The sequence below is a fragment of the Lytechinus variegatus genome, chromosome 10 (genome assembly GCF_018143015.1).
Source record: "Lytechinus variegatus isolate NC3 chromosome 10, Lvar_3.0, whole genome shotgun sequence".
NCBI classification, from domain to species: Eukaryota; Metazoa; Echinodermata; class Echinoidea; order Temnopleuroida; family Toxopneustidae; genus Lytechinus; species Lytechinus variegatus.
In genome coordinates this window covers 15,777,670-15,795,101 of record NC_054749.1, presented here as the reverse complement: position 1 = coordinate 15,795,101, position 17,432 = coordinate 15,777,670, and the positions used below count along the sequence as shown (strand labels likewise).

Sequence of the window (17,432 nt, the reverse complement as noted above, 5' to 3'; positions counted from 1 at the left end):
CGATTTGGCGGTACTGTCAAACGTGACTGGTCGCCATCATAGCTTCATCCCCAACAAACACGGAACAAACAATCACAACAATATTCTGGTGTTCGACCCAACATCATTCCGTTCAATACGCGTAAGGCCATACGTGGGCATGCACAAACAACGTGGGTTCTCAAAAACTGACCCGCGTTTGGACTGAAATTGTGATTAAAATAAAAATGTTATAAATATCACAAAAATATGGGTATAATAACGGATATTTGATTAACGGAAAAACATCAATCGCTTATTCATAATAATTCCGGAAAAGATTTGAACGAGGTTTTTATCAATGGTAATCAAGAGGAATTAGTGTATAGATGAATGGCGCTCAACGTTAGCCGGGTGAGGGCGCGCGCCAAATCTGGCCAGAATCTGGCAATATGGCGTCGCCCTTTAAGCTGACGTTGGGTCTATGGCTCGTGCACGTACGTGCAGTGGGATTGTCCAAACTTCGTCTTCGCAGACTTAACTTTTTATTATTCTAGAATCTAGTCTAAAAAAAAATTACGGTAAATGTTTACAAGACACATTTTACGAAATATGTTGAAAATTTTACCTCAAGTTAAGCAGAAAATATCGCAGAACACTCTCTCACTACATTTTCTCATGGTCTCTCGTAAAAATGTTATTTTACAACCAAAATCTAATAGCTTACCATCGCATCAGAGCTCTCGCTTCTTTGCCAGAATTCGGGAGTCCAAGCTGCGTGGACTTCATTTGCTGCCCTCTTGTGACAATCTTTGATACTGGCCCCCCAAATCAGTTCAGTTGTGGGGACCGTTTCATAAAGGACTTGCAACTGTTGTAACTTTGCCATTATGGCAACTATATACCATGGTAACCTTGATTATGATTGGCTGCTGATCCTTGTTGCCATGGCAGTTGCCATAATGGCAAAGTTACAACAGTTGTAACTCTTCATGAAACGGGCCCCAGTTCATTTTGTTTGTCTTCCAACTTTTAGTTTGAATACATGACAAACATACAAGTGTGTATGAAACAATAAGCAGAGTACATGATAAAACATACAGGTATACATGAAACAGAGTATATGCAGAAAACTTAAGAAAAGCTTAAGACAGAAAAGAAATAATTTTAAAGGAAGACGAGGAGACCTAAGTGAAGCAATGCTTGTAAATTAAGGTTCCTCTTTATGAATTCACAGAACATTGGATGAACAACACAGAAATGGCAATAAAATATAATATGATAACTAAAGAGAGAGGCGGGGAGAGAAGAGGGACACATTTTTGTACAAAAGGGACAAAACAAGGGACATGAGGACAGAGACCAGCCAGGCCCCCCCCAACAAAGAAAAATCTCGAACTGTACCTTAATTCCTTCATTTCTTTCTTTCTTTCTCTCCCTAGCTCCCTCTCTCTCTTTCTTTCTTTCTCTCCCTCTCTCTTCTTCCTTCCTTCCTTTCTTTCTTTCCCTTTCTCTCTTTCTCCCTTCTTTTCCGGGTTTTTTTTGTAAAATATATTTTCCTGGTGAAATCCACCAGGGGGGGGGCAGGGCAGCTTGAATGATCATGTGACCTAAAACTCACACAGGATGTTCAGTCATGAGTGACACTTGATTACTCTTATGTCCAAGTTTTATGACCTAGACCAATGAACTTTCAAAGTTATGATGGTAATTCAACAGATACCCTATTTGGCCAAAGTTCATTGACCCTAGCTAAATGACCTTTGACCTTGGTCATGTGACGTGAAACTCAAGCAGGCTGTTCAGAAATACTTGATTAACCAACGATCAAGTTTCATGAACTAGGTCCATATATTTTCTGAGTTAGGATGACATTTCAAAAAATTAACCGTAGGTTAAGATTTTGTTGATTCGATCCCTCAACATGGTCGAAGTTCATTGACCCTAAATGACCTTTGACCTTGATCCTGTGACCTGAAAATCAGACAGGATGTTCAGTAATACTTGATTAACCTTATGGCCAAGTTTCATGAACATTTAGATTTAGCGTTGATGCCGCCGCCGTTGGAAAAGCGGCGCCTATACTTTGTCTCACTCTGCTATGCAGGCGAGACAACAAAAAAACCCACAAAGATACCTTTCTTATATTTTCTCCCTACATTCTCACCCCTTTTCTCCTCTTTTTTTTTCAATTTGGGGACGTTTGGGTGGAGGAGACAACCCCAAAACCCCCTGGCTACGCACTTGTTATAGAGAAAAAAAAGGAAAAGGAATATGATGAGGGCCTATGATCTGTAAATTTTACTGGAATATCAAGACAAAATCTATCACAAAATTGATTTTCTTATACCAATGATAGTATTATTTTTTATTTCCTAAGCAAAAAAAAATTAAGATAAAAGACGGGATGCCTTTAGAAATATGCCTCTTGGACGTCAGGAACATAATTGGACAAGCAAGATTCATGTATGTAGCCCCCGGGAACTCGCCACTTCAGTATGAGTTCGTTCTTACTCTCTCCCCCTCCCTCCTCTCATTTTCTGTACTTTTCTTCTTCCTTACATATTTCCTTCATTTTCTTTTTTTGTCCCTTCCTCCCTTTTCTTCTTTTATTTCTTCCTTCTTTTTTTGTCCCTTTTTGCACCACCAATAGGGAACACGGCCTCTTCATCCCTCTGGATATACTCCATTATGCTAATGATCCAGCTCATTTGGTACAAGAGGAGACAAGGTATGGGTTCACAAACATTTACTTTCTTGACAAGTTTTTAATTTCAACATGAAAATAAGTCGAGCACAGGCTTGCATAATGAAAACATTGCTGTGTAATACAGAAAATTTTAGTATTCAGATTTAGTTTTTATAAAAACTAGAAATAGGTACATGATGATAGACAATTCAGATTATGTACTATACTTTATAATAAACTAACATACTTATATAGGGACCTGTCAATTCTTTTGATACAAGTATTATATAACCAGTGGTTCTATCCAAAAAAAAATCGGTCTTGATGTAAAGCTATGTAATCCTGTCCAAAACACATGTGTTCAATTATTGATTAATGCTTGCTTTGTGAAAATTGATTTAAGTATGAGACCACAATGGAACAAAACCATGACAATTACTAAATCAGCCATTAAATCATCTGTGTAGGTAATTGCTAGCAATGAAGGCTTGTGTAACCCAACAAAGTTTATGCATTTTTTAAAACAATAATATCGGCCTAACTTGGTATGAAAACAATAGTCGCATATCCAAACATTTTATATTGGGCTGCAATACCCTTTTCATACCCTAAATTATGGGTAACCATTCAATCAGGAATCACCGGTTATCAAATGCATGAATAAGTACTAAAACAGCTGCTGTCTTCTATAAACTGGTTCAAAACCATCTCAAATAACATTCAAGGCACTTCAAAACTAACCCTGTAAGAGGATTTGAAATTGCAGCTGATTCTATTACATCACAGCCTAAATTGATTTTTAAAACAGAATATATTCATCTTTAGAACAGTATGCAATAATCTTATTATTATATCAAGGTATGTCATCATGATTCAAGCTCAAATGAACACAAAACATCATCACTGATGATATGCAATAATGTAATTCAATTCAAATACTAGATGCCATGTAATAAAGTCTTGTTATGATAACGAATGCACTATTTCTATAACAAATTTACTATTAGCCAATCAGGGTGCCCGTTTCATAAAGGATTTGTCACTGTTGTAACTTTAATTGTCATTGTGGCAACTACCATGGAAACCTTGATTATGATAGGCTCCTGAGACCTGTCACCATGGTAGTTGCCATAATGGCAAAGTTACAATAGTTGCAAGTCCTTTATGAAACGGGCCCCAGATCAAATGATTTCAGTATAGCTTTAAGCTATTATTGCAAATTTGTTATAACAAATTTGTGAAACAGGGCCCTTGGTGTCCAAAGGAAATGTCATACTAACATGAGAAAATCATTAAATCAACGAGTGTGCTATCAAACACAGTCCAAATTTGAGCATATTTTTCAAATGTTCTTGATACCCTGATAGCTTGCTAGTCATAGCAACAAGTAACATATGCCAAACAGAGTTTTCTACCAAGAAAATGCAATATATTGCCATTAGAACTGCAAGAAAACCAAATCTATTGATTTGATGCTCCAGGCATGATAAATCCATGACTAAAATAATAATAATATAGAGTATTTCTAAAGTGCCAAATCCACATTGATTATGTGCTCAAAGTTCACAGACAATTTTAAAATCCACTTTCGGCATAGACAATATTAAAAAAAATTTCTGTACTAGTATTATACAAAGAAAATAAGAAAACATAATTCAAAAGACTAAAATGTATCATATTATTTCATAAATAATATCCCTTTTCTCTGCTAATGTTTATAGTAAGTCAAATTCAATGGACAGTGACTTAAAAGAGTTGTTGAAAACAGACATGAATCATACACACAAAATGACTTCAGATGAAGTATAAACATAACTTGGGTGATTATGAAACTCTAAAAAAAACATTTCTTCAGAAAATGAAATATTTCCACATCACTCTCAAGAATTAAACTTCAAACTTGTGTACTTTCAAAACCAGCATGAATTCAAAGTGATACTGACAAGCCAGTAATTATCAAACATTTCATGTCATACACGTAGCTCATGGTGCATTATGGGACATTGCTGTCAATATATAGTGAGAATAAAACAAATTATAGAAGAATACCAGTATACATGTATGAATCTAATGGAGAGCATTCTCAAACAAATGCTATCTAATGGGTTGGAATAGATAAACACAAATTGCTTTCCATACATACATGTAGCAGAATTAACAATAGTGTGTACAAATTAACCAAATTTATCACACTGGACATATGAATGACTCTGTGCCCTGTTTTATTAAACTCATTAGGAATATAAAAATCTCAAGACAAAGTTGGTTTAGGCCAATCAAATTGTATACTTTCAGTAGCTTAGAAAAGATTTTGTACTTGATCAATTTTATGAAAGGAGGCCTGACGATCCCTGATCTGAAGTAATTTTAGCAGTGTAGCCTAATTTATAATGATTTTCAAAAAAACTACAGAATTTTCATTATTTATTAACAATACATCTCTGAAAATTGAGCAGAGTTTATAGATCAGAAATCAAACTCAGAAGTAAATTATTTTCAACAAATTTGTTTCTAAAAAATTGATAGAGATGTGCAGAGAGTTGTTAGCTATCACCTGTTGAAGAAATACATATTGATCTCTAGAAAATACACCACACACCCTGGAATGTAAAATATATGGTCAGTTTAGAAAAAGGTAGGAAATTTGTATTACAATAAGCAAAAAGTTGATGGAATTATGAAATATATAGCGATGATAAAAATATAAATTGCTGCATGTATACATGTAATATAATCTTTGAAGTCAACTTCATACCCTTCTAAAAAATTGTTTCAGATGAGAGAATCTATTAAGATGTTTTGTAAACAAAGACTTGATTGAAAACACATAATTGTATATAGTTTCTATAGTTTTATCTCTCTCCTCCCTATCTTTTTCTCTCAACATCTATCTCTCTTTCATTAACTCTTTTGCGCTCTCTCTTTCATCCTATCTCTCTCACTCTCTCTTTCTCACTCTTTTCTCATAGCTATCTACAAGATGCAAGGATGCAATTGCAGTATTTCATTAAAAATACTTTGATAAAATATATAGATATATAATTTGGCATTTTGTATTTACATGATAGGCATTTGGTGAAAAACAGGCACAAGAAAAAATACACTTGGAACACACTGGACGGCATCACAAAGAAAATTTCAAATTAAGAACTGACCAAGGTACTACATTTGCTGACAGAATGATGAATTTGTCATATTGTGATAATCTTTCTTATATACAAGGTGTAAAATCACTGTAAAATGCCCCAAATCGTTTACACAATATATTTTCCCTATTACACTAAAGCACATAATTCTTTGGAAAGACAAGAAAACATCCTGTTACTCATCTATGATTTATAATAAAGAAGACTTCAGATATGCGTAGAAAAGCGAAAAGCAATCCCCCAAAACAAAGTGTAATATCATCTTTTGTGCAAATAAATTTCCAAGAGTTCACGACATGATTGTGCATGTTTCAAATACAATGTGATTGCTTTTTGTTGTATGTACTTCAAACAATTTTATGAAACAATGCAATCTGAAATTTTCAAAATGTATGTACAATCCTATAGAGTGTATAAATAAAGAAGAAATTTGAAACAATTGCCAACCCTGGACGGAAAACACGGTCTTAAAATCCTACTAGAACCAAACTGGACGGTAGATGGTTGGACGAAAGACTGTATGCAATTTCGACTGAGCTTGGAAAGTTTTGATAAATGGAGGCAAAGATATGCAAGGAATGTTATGACTGGTCTGACGTTGCTTCTAGAGGAGGTTGGGGGACAGTGATCGCCTCTGGTGGGGCATCCCTTGGGGTTGGGGGAGGTGGCTGTCCAGCTTCCACCTCCGTGTTTGCTGGGGCGGTGACGGGTGAACCCCGCCCGCCTGATGAGGTAGAGGGGGGTTTGTTGCCGGATCCCGGTCTACCAGAGGTGGGGCGGTTGGGTGCCCTGGCTGCAGTGCTGGAATGGGGGACCGGTATTCCGTTTGGTTGGAGGGTGGTGTTGTCTAGGGGTTCGGGGGCTTGTCTGGAGGGTGGGTGACTGCGACGTCCCCTTGCACTGCTGACCCGGGGTGATTTAGCTCTCATGTTCCCCTGTGAAGGAAATAATGATAATAATATTAGTATGCAACAATGATATCACAATTAAATACAATGTTTCTAAGCTCTGCATACTATTACCCCCATACGGGTACCCTTGGGTGCAGAATGGCAAATTTAGATAAACGCTTTGCCAAAAGATGCGGGTGCCATGGTTGACTTCAAACCCCTGACCTTGTGGTTCAAAGTCTGGAGACTGAGCTACAACACCTCTGAATCATGCTTTATTGTTACTCCAGTCCCTCACATCTGTTCTTTGTCAAGGCTCATACATGATTATATTGGATACATAATAGATCAAGCATGAAATAAATGAAGTTGAATTCAGCATGCAAAACCTGTGATTTACTCTCTTAGTTTTGGCTTGGTCTTCAAGAAGTCAAGCCTCAGTACTAATATTGTTGAAGTCGTTAGATGTTTTACCTTTGGTTGTGTTAGGGTTGGTAACCTCTCAGTCATGTGACCAGTGTCTAACCGAGCTTTGTATATATGACCATCTTGACCCTGTATGTCTGCTTCAATCCTACATTAAAAAAAACAACAAGATAACACTGAATTGACTCTTTCAACCTGCATTTAAAAAAAAAAGGGGGAACTCCTTTCTGGTAAATGTGACATCAATCATTGTAAGTTTTTTTTTTAGTTCTTTGCATGTCATCTTACGTTATTAAATAGATGTATCTTTTCAAGCATTGTGATTGGTTAAAACTCTTATCAGATGACATTCAACTTATTTCTTGCATTACACTGCAGTGCAAAAAGAGTGTTAAACAAAAATTGACATTGCATGCTCCAGCAGACCAGCACTATCATGACAGAGTAGAAGAGCAACAAATGAATACTTTTTAAACATGTGTGATACTCTGTCGCTATTTCATAAAACAAATAATGCACTTGATCTGTCACTTTAATGAAACATGGATTGAACTAGAATTAATTTTGGTTGGTTATCTTCTTACCTTCCATTTATAACAGGAGCTATATCCTCTGTTGTTGTCACCATATTCCTGTCCAGCAAACATTTAAATTAAGAAATTGACATTAAATTTAAGCTACCATACCAGAATGATCATGAAAACTAAGACAAAATTGCACAGTAACAAAAGTCTGTACCATGTCTGATAGCAAGAATCTTGCTTTAGGCTGGCTAATGCCTTCCCAAGTGAATAACAATGAGGTTTCTTAGTTTTTTCCTTCATTTTAGCCATCTTAGAACTTAGAATTTATCATGATTTCTATTATGCAATAAAAAAGTGAAAACATTCTTGTTATCAGAAAATCAACACTAACTTACTTTTTACAGTATTCAAACAAAGAGTAAATGCAACTTTTAAACTCTCAATTATGAGCTATGGAAGCATTATGTATATTGAGTCTTACAATGTGCCCGAAATAACCCAATCCAGGGTTAATAGACAATGCATGTTTTAATGAAATTAAAATCATCTTAAATAAGATAAATAACACTGCATTTTCTGCGTTATAACGATAAACTAGGTCTTAAGGTCCTTTCCAAGGACCTTAAGCCGTGGTCCTCTTGTTGCTTGAAAACGAGTATTCATGCTTTCTTAGATACATGTACATATGCCTACTGGTTGATTGTGGGCTCAAGTGATTAGTGACTTACGTTGTCTGAGCAACCCTGGTTATTCTGCGATGAGGAAAGGTCATTGTATGACTTCCCCCGCAGCTACGGCTTGCTACAAAGTAATCGGGAACATCCTGGTAAGCACCGCTGTAATCAGGAGAAAGAGAGAGAGAGATCTTGATTAATGCAGTGCTTCATGTGGCATCTCTTGGGTGATTTTCATAAACAAACTTGGTCCGAGCCAATCAGATGCAAGGGTTTCAGTAGCTTGTAACAAATAGTGAAAATCACCAACATACATGTATTTGTTAACTGAAATGCCCCCGAGGACAACTCTGCTAAGAGGACAACCCCTTTGGATGTAATTTGCATGAGAAAAACTCTGAAGGGGAGTAGTGCAAAAAGCTAATGTGCTCCTGATATCTAACACAATCTCATTAATACACAGTGGAACTTGATCTGACCAATGTGATAAATTGTACCTCACCACAAATGGGGGAATTAAGCACAGTTCTTAACCAGACTTGAATCTTTGAGGACCATCAGGCTGAATGGCTCCCTTGTAGGAAAGTTTCTGAGGACAACTCTTCCTAGAAGAGAGCTTTTCTAATGGACAGTATCTGAAGTACCGGGATAGTGGTGATATTTCAGAATCAATGGAACATCAAAACAGAAGAAAATGAATTTTAAAATCCAATTTTATCAAATAAGCATAAAAAGTTCTGTTGCTTAAAATGATATATATATATTATTTAGCAGTTTTCATATCTCAATATTTGGATAGTCTGTATTCAATATCCCCCCAGACTTTGATTTAAAAAGGAGAGTGAAGACTACAGAGAGAGGGAGAGATAGAAAGAGAGAGAAGCCATAAGACTATCTCCACCAGGTGATTATGTAACCATGTGTAATCACTAAATGAGCAATATCGCTGAGCATATTGCTCTGACTATACGGAGTGCTATGCTATGGCAGAAAGGATTTATATAAGATGCATGTACACTGCAATTCAAATCACAATCAATGTTTTGTGTATTGTTTGTTTTTAGTTTTCTTTTTAAAAATTACAGTTGATATCAGATGTAAATATGTCAAGAAATAAAGAATATCTATTCTAAATGAGCATATAATGAGTAGACAAATCTTTATTAGGAATGCACGATATCATCACTACTTTCACAAATCATATCTAGAGGGTTTCAGCAGGCAAAAGCTAATTTTGAGATCAGATCAATCTTTAGCTTTTCATTCGTGGCTATGAAAAGTAAGTGATTGATTATTGTATTGTTTCTGAAAAAATAGGAGAATCTGAAATTCTTTGAGATTTTAGACATTCAACAGTCTTGTAGGTATATATAGGATAATAATATTGATTTTAATTTGTTTGATTGAATTTGGCCAGTTGGAACACTCATGAAAATGGTGATGATACATCTATTGTGCATATACGCTGCCATGCCATGTGAGTGAAGGTCCATGCATGATATATTGTATGATCCTAATTGTATCTTCTCCATGCATGATAATTTTTTTTGAATGTTTCCTTTAAATATAGGTAAGAGTGGAATGGTAATTCAACTTTTTGAGGTACTTTCCAGGAGTTTAGAAGCAGTTTTCAGTTGAAGGGATTATAATTTCTTAGAGATACTGTCAAATAGTTAATTGCATGTTTGAACACATGGAAACTACTATGACTTAAGCTCTTGTATATATGCATGTGTTATTTTACAAGAAAGTAATTCATAATTCTAGTCTTCAATAAATTAAATATTCTATTTCATTTTTCCTTCTTCACTTATTTCACAAAGGGTATGTGAGAGTGAATGGGCGTGTGTGTTGAAGGGGGAGGGGTGTTTACAAAACAATATGTCTAAGTATAAAATGTGTTTTTTCCAAAAAATATAAAGCTTCCATAACCAGCATATAAACTGAAATTTCAAACTTCACTTTCGATCTCATTCTATAAAATTGATAGTCTAGCTAAAAATGAACACATGGTAAGAAGTCTAGTATATATCAACTAATATACCGTATTTCTAACAAGTAGCGTGGTTTCTATAGGGGAATACCTACATGTAGATCTACAAATGTATCTAATTATGAATTCTAGGAGTGATAATAGATAGGTGAAGGTGATTGTCTAAATTATAATGTTCATATGCCACAGATGCAATGAAAATCACACACACACACACAAATGGAGGAGTACCATCAGATTTCCAAAATTTATAATAAAAACTATCAAAATGTTCCTAAACATCCATTATTCCCAGACATACTTGTAGTTTTGCATTTATCTGTGTGCACTGGTAACAAAGCCCTTTATATGACTTCAATAATACATGTAGGCTTGATGTCAATAAAAAAAATCAGAACAAAAATGTGCTGTGCTATTACCAATCACTTCGAAAATGTGTTTAAATGATGATGTAAATGCAATATTCAAATGATGGGTTTAACACTTAATTTCTATAAAGAGATAATTCAGCATATTAAGGTACATTCTCTATTCATCATGGTACATACTCATCAATATATGCTTCATACCCAATCAAAATTTCAGTTGATGTTCGTAAAAAAGCAAAACGTACATTGTTATGGATAAAACTCATTAAAATTGATTTCATACTTCTAAGCTTGGTGGGTGGTACACTTCAAATAAATTTTTTTCCATAAGGAGAGAAAAAAATATGTCACATTCCCATGAATGAATATATAAACCTATATAGATATATGATAAGCGAAATGTTGATGAAGAGAAACAGTGAAACTAAGAAAGCATGCATTATAAAGCAGAATGCAAGCACATCATAGTGATATTTTGCCGTCGCCCATCAATACACTTACCGCCATCTTGAAAAATAAATATATCCATGCGTCAAAAGATAAAATATGTTCATAAAAATTAGCAAAAGCAAAATTAAAGTAAAAATGTGCAAAGCAATGAGATGCTTACATTCAAAATTAGAAAAACAAATATTATTTACAATAATATGCAATATATTAAAAATAAATCCACAGCAAATTCATAAATTAACATATTATATTAGCATGTTAAATACTAGTAAAATTATATCTCTTTCAAATCTAGGTGCATTGTTCCTTTAATACATCATGACTAATTGTAAATTGTGGTTAATGCAATCACAGATGAAACTTTGTTCTAAAATCAATTTGCAATAAAACCTTATTTCATGAAGGAATGAAATTTCAATTGTCAGGTTGATTTATGATAATTCCCAATACGATTCCATCTCCTGTCTTCCTCCTATTAACACAAAAATTATAGTCACTTCCAAATCAACACAAAACATCAATAAGGCACCAAAATTTAGCACATCTGTGGAATACCATTTTGGATGTACAAGTTAAAGCATGTGTTAGCATGTATATGATTCTTCATGGAAACCCGCTATGTGTATCATTGTTGAATTGTGCAGAAAATAATCCAGATTAAATTCAATATATGGAAACAGCTGTATATGAACTTTGCAAGTTATAAAAACGCACTATTTAGAAGAACTGGATAAACATGATTAATTTCTTATGTATGGACACGGTCCTATTAAACTAATACACAGCAAAGACAATAGAGTTTAATATATCACTCCAAATGTGGGTGGGGCACTCTGGCTACCTTTGGACATGGGGACTGCACCCCCGAAGATACTCGGTCATCTGACGGGTGTGTCTCAATCTCATCAACTCCCCTGGGACCAGGGATTGGGTCCCCTCAATCAGGGGTAGGTCATTCTCAGGGGGAATGGACAAGGCAATTCTATAGGGGGACGAAGGATGGATGAAGGTGGGGGACAGGCGGGGGGGGGGGGAATTACGAATGGGAAAATAATGTTTTTGATGGAAAAGGATTGCATACATTTCAGATTACAAATGGGCAATGATTGAACGAGAATTCATTATCCATAATAAAAATAATGAAGAATTGAAAATTTAAAAAGTAATTTATACAATTTTTTTTTGAGAAACAATTTTTAATTGTTTTCAATTTTGAAATTTACCACATAACACAATGAAAAATGTTTTTTTAATGGGGGGGGAGGATAATATATAATTGTGATTTAGGATGTAACATTTATAATTAAATTATTCATACAATTTTTTTTTTAGATAGGGCGGATTGTGATTTTAGGGTGGAATTTCAATTTTTTCGGGTGGGGCAACAGTAGGAAATGGGTGTGGAATAAATGGAAAATGAGGGGCAGGGAATAAGGAGATGCAAGGAATGGTTTGAAATGAAGATATGATAATAGCCATGAAGCATGCAAAACAATGGAAGACAAAGAGAAAAAAAAAACAATGAGGCATGCAATTACAAATGACAAGTTCAAATGGAAAAATGATACCAGCAACTAACAAAATCATGCATTAGGGTATGAAAACACAATGTAGAACCCAATGAATAAATGGTGATGACAGAATAGTAATGGAAGCAAATACACCATTGGACCATTTTTACCCATGATGGTGATTACTTTGCTTCACGATTTCATATAACTGTTCGTCAAGTAACACATGGCTTTGTGAGCAACTGCAGCCACTTGCAAATGGGACTTTCACTTCAATTACATTATGTGAAGTTGAAATATGCAGATCTTATCCGACAGTCTTTCTCTTTTTCTACCTTTAAGTTTGCCGCAATTTGATTTTTTTTTTAAATACAGTCCTTTGTAAAAATGCCAGGATATACACAGGGCTCACATTTCAAGTCATTCATAAAATCATTCATAAAATAAATGTGTAACTTAACTAATAGCTTTATAGATCAATCGCATATGGAAGCCCAATGGTCTTTTCATCTCTAAGAAATGGGTTCCCATCTAACCCAGATAACCCATATTATGTTGAAGTAGCATCTTAATTATGTGAAAATTTCTGTGTAATAATGTAGCTCCATCTATCCACTTTTGAGTACTCATTTAATTGCACTTTTTATTTGCACCTCCCTTATCTCCCTCTTTCTTTCCTTTGCCACTTTACCCTCCCTATTATAATTTTGTAAGTCCTTTTTTGTGTGTTACCACTGTAATTATTATTATTTGAACTACTTTCTCTTATTTTTTGTCGCTTATTCGTTTTATTTTGACATTTTGTGGATAACTTGTTTTAAGTTTGTCTTCTGCGTCCGTCTCGATTTTTGTATATAGTTGTATATATAGTTTGTTTATAATTAGCATTGAAACTAAGTTTAGGGGCTTGCCTTCTTTACAAGCTTTTGCTTTTCTTGGCAAGTCCCTCCGTTCATTTCTTGTTTCTTTTCATTGATAAAATTACTGCAACAAATTGTAGTTTTGTTTAATTTATATTCAACATTTGTTACGAAATGTCATTGATTTGTCTGTAATATCTATTATATTGAATATGTATTGTTACTTTGATTGTATTTTGAAAAAAAAATTGTTGAACGGAAATAAATCTAAATCTAAATCTATACCAAACATTTCCTTTACAAAGTACTTACAGATTAATGGGTAATTGCCCCAAGAAAAGTTCACATCTTAGCAAGATAACACACATTTGAACCCAGGTTGGACCTGAAATAGCTTCTCACTTACATGAAATTCTCTTTGTGCATTGCTGTAGCCCCATCTATCCAATTTGGAGTACCATAATTTGGCTTGATAAATCATTTGCAAATTGTGAGCAATTGTCTTTTAACCCCAAATAACAGAAAAAATTCACATCTATGTGAGATAACCCATATTGCATTGAAATAGAATTTCACTTGTGTGAAACCTCTGTGTACCAATGTAGCCCCATCTATCCACTTTTGAAAAAAAATCATTTCATATGACATAGTTGCGCCTTGTAAATTACTCAAAGATTAATGCCCAATGTCCTTATTATCCACAACTCTTGAGAAAAGTTCATATCTAAGTAAGATAGCAAATGTTAAAATAGCATTTCACTTGTGTGAAAACCTTTTTGTATTGCTGTAGCCCCAACTATTCACTTTTTAGTTATCATTTTATATAACAGAGTTGTGTTTTGTAAATCACTCAAAGATCAATGTGCAGAAATGGTCTTTTTTATTCCAATTCTAAAAAAATGGGTTCACATCTAAGCAAGATATGGCATCTAACTCATGTGAACAACTGTGCATAACTGTAGGCCCATCTATCCCCTTTTGAGTAATCATTTTACATACCATAGTTTTGCTTTATAAATTTCTCACAGATTAATGTGCAGTGGGTTCACATCTAAGCAAGATAAACCATGTCACATTGAAATAGCACCTCACTTGTGTGAAAACCACTGTGTATTGCTGTAGCCCCATCTACCTGTAAAATGTATACACTTTTGAGTTATCATTGCATAGCTTTGCTTTGTAAATTTCTCACAGATTAGTGTGCGATGGGTTCACATCTAAGTAAGATAACCCAAGTTGCGTTGAAATAACAACTCGCGTGTGTGAAAACCTCTGCGCATTGCTGCCTGCAGGCCCTTCTATCCTCTTTTGAGTAGTTATTTTATTCAACATAGATTGTACTTTCATTTTCCCCCCATTTGCATGTATCACTATATCCACATCTTATTCTGATAAGTCTTGTGTGTAATTCAAACCTAGTTTAGATGGTCAGTATCAGAAAATTCAATGAGCCAGTTCTTATCTATTCATTACTTTCCAAAGTGTAAAAAAAACCATTTAATAAAAAAACATTGAATTATATTTTGTCTTCAAATTTTCATCAATATGTCGACCTTTGCTATTGTAGAATACAATTCTTACCATTTTCTAAAAAAAAGGTGAATCCTCATAAAATCTATCCACCTTGTCCAAAAAATGTTTGATCTGATATATTTTTACCAAATACTGTCAGATCTACTTGTGCATAACTATGCCTACATATATACATAAATATATATACAGAAGACTTATGGTGGTTAAGTCTGTATGAAAGAAATTTTCAAATAGACAATATAGCAGATACTTCATATTCTGAATTTAACAAAATTACCACTTTTGACTGCAAATACTTTCACTCATTGCAGTAACTTAAAAGAGCATATTTAAGAGAAATGAAAATACATTATAAATAATATTGGCAACTATTCCATGCACAGTTACTTTACTAGCATAGACCCACCTATCCAGTATCTTGTACCCATATGATCGCAAATTTTGGAGTTTCCTTAATGGAGGAATATCTTCCCGTTTGGTCTGACTTTGTGGCCCGAGAGTGTGTCTGTGAGGTATGGACCCCCGGTCAAAGTGGACCAGGTAGGCCATGATATCGTGCCTACGCCGCCGGGCTAGCTCCTGGCGGAACAGGGCCCGCTCGTAATGCTGCACGTTTTTACCCGGTCTAATGCTGGTTAGTGAAAGAGAGAGAGAGGGGTGCAAGCACAAACAAGCAAGAGATGGAAAGAGATAAAGACGGAAAGAAAGAGAGAGAGATAAAGAAAAAGAGCAAGACAGAATGAGAGAGACATAGAAACAAAAAGAGAAAGAGAAAGAGGGGGAAAGAGGAGAAAAAAAAGCAAGACAAAGAAAGAGAGCAAGAAAGAAAAGAGAAAGTGGAGAAATAGGGGGATAAAATACCAAAAGTAACCAAGTCAGAATAAGAGAAAAATAAAGATTTACCAAGAAAGAGAAGAAATTAAATGGTGAAAACAAAGCAAAAGACTTGAAACACAATGAAAATGTTAAACAAACGGACATGCATCAAAACAAAGAAAAGGAATTATCAAAAAAGAACAAAAAAATATGTACATGTACAGTAGTGGAAAAAACAAAGTAGTGTTCGAGCACACACAACATTATATAGAGGATGAAATAAGAATATAATGGAAATAGGTATTTTATCATGAAAGCTTTCAATAAAGTTCACTTTCAGGCAAAAGTAAATTCTGAAAATGGTAGATTAAGGAAGAAAAGCATTAAGAAATGCACATGAGACTATCATGCAGCTAAGAAAGTTTCAAAATTTATGAAAGTTGAAATAAGAAATGATAGAAAAACCAAAGCAAAACACATTGATCAAAATCAATTTAAGCAAGGTTAGTAAAATAGCAATGAGGGAAATATTTGTTAGACATAATTTTGATGAAAGAAATGAATTTTCAATGAGCATGCAAGAGTATATCATCTAACTGCAAGCATTGCTTGCACTGCGATGAAGATACATTATGAAATCCATTAGATATTTTATAGAAGTATGATTTGCAAGCATGGTATGTTGTGGTTTACTAACTTTTTCTGTGCTGCTCTTATCTGTTCAAGTTCAAAGGTGGTATACGGCCGTCCTGTTCTGTTGCTTGGTAGACCTCTACTCTCCGGTAATGATGCAATAGGTCTGCATGGAGATGAACATTGGAGAAATGAGTAACCATTCTTTATGGTTTGAGAGAGCAACCACAACATTAAAAATATAATGTCTCTGGATCTCCATTGATTCAAATAAATTTATGCAGTGATTCTTCACTCCAACATAAATTTGGATTGTATAGACCTAGTAAAACCTCTTAAAGTTTACCTTTTGATTCTACACTTGTCTGTCTGTCTATCTATCTATCTATCTTTCTGCCTCCCTCCCTGCCTATCTATCTATCTTTCAATTCATATATTTATTCATGGGTGGATACATGTAAATATTGACCAGCCGCACAGGCATATAAGGTCAATTTATTAATTAGTGTATTACAATCTGATTTCAAAGTAAATAATCCAAAACATAATTACAGTATGCAAAGCTATAACAATTGACAAAGATAATTCACTGAAGATGAATTTAGAATTATTACTATTTTTATTATTTATGTTCTTTACTATTCCCAAAATGCCCCAAATCACTTAAAACAGGAAAAAGAACACATCAAAGTATAAAATGAAATTGATGGAAAGTAACTTCAATTCAATTCTTAAAGGATTAGATGTCTCACACGGTCATTTTGGATCACAAAGTCTGATGCCTAATAAGCGAATGTAGAATGGTCAACTTCAAAAGCTTATCTTATCAAATTACCAATCAATTATGATTTCCCTGCATATGTCTTTGATGATATACTGTAGTTCAATTGTTGCATCAATATCACAGAGTGTCTATATCAGTCCATAATTTTCTATATTGTATGATAAACCACCGCAAAAT

At 34.5% G+C, this 17,432-nt stretch overlaps 1 protein-coding gene across 5 annotated transcripts in view; it reads right to left on the bottom strand.

The window, feature by feature from the left end:
* Positions 1–4,145: 4,145 nt before the first annotated feature.
* The window catches only part of LOC121422439 (glutamine-rich protein 2-like), a 38,872-nt gene continuing 25,585 nt past the window's right edge, over positions 4,146–17,432 (bottom strand). For 2 of the 5 annotated variants that reach the window (XM_041617475.1, XM_041617479.1), the window contains 7 exons: positions 16,536–16,637; positions 11,960–12,100; positions 11,170–11,175; positions 8,362–8,469; positions 7,694–7,741; positions 7,158–7,257; positions 4,146–6,728 (listed from right to left, as the gene is read on the bottom strand). In XM_041617475.1, the coding sequence (XP_041473409.1) occupies positions 6,375–6,728; positions 7,158–7,257; positions 7,694–7,741; positions 8,362–8,469; positions 11,170–11,175; positions 11,960–12,100; positions 16,536–16,637 (859 nt within the window). In that variant the 3' untranslated portion in view covers positions 4,146–6,374. The remainder of the gene's footprint in view (positions 6,729–7,157; positions 7,258–7,693; positions 7,742–8,361; positions 8,470–11,169; positions 11,176–11,959; positions 12,101–16,535; positions 16,638–17,432) is intronic. The other 3 variants (XM_041617476.1, XM_041617477.1, XM_041617478.1) reach the window with 3 other exon arrangements.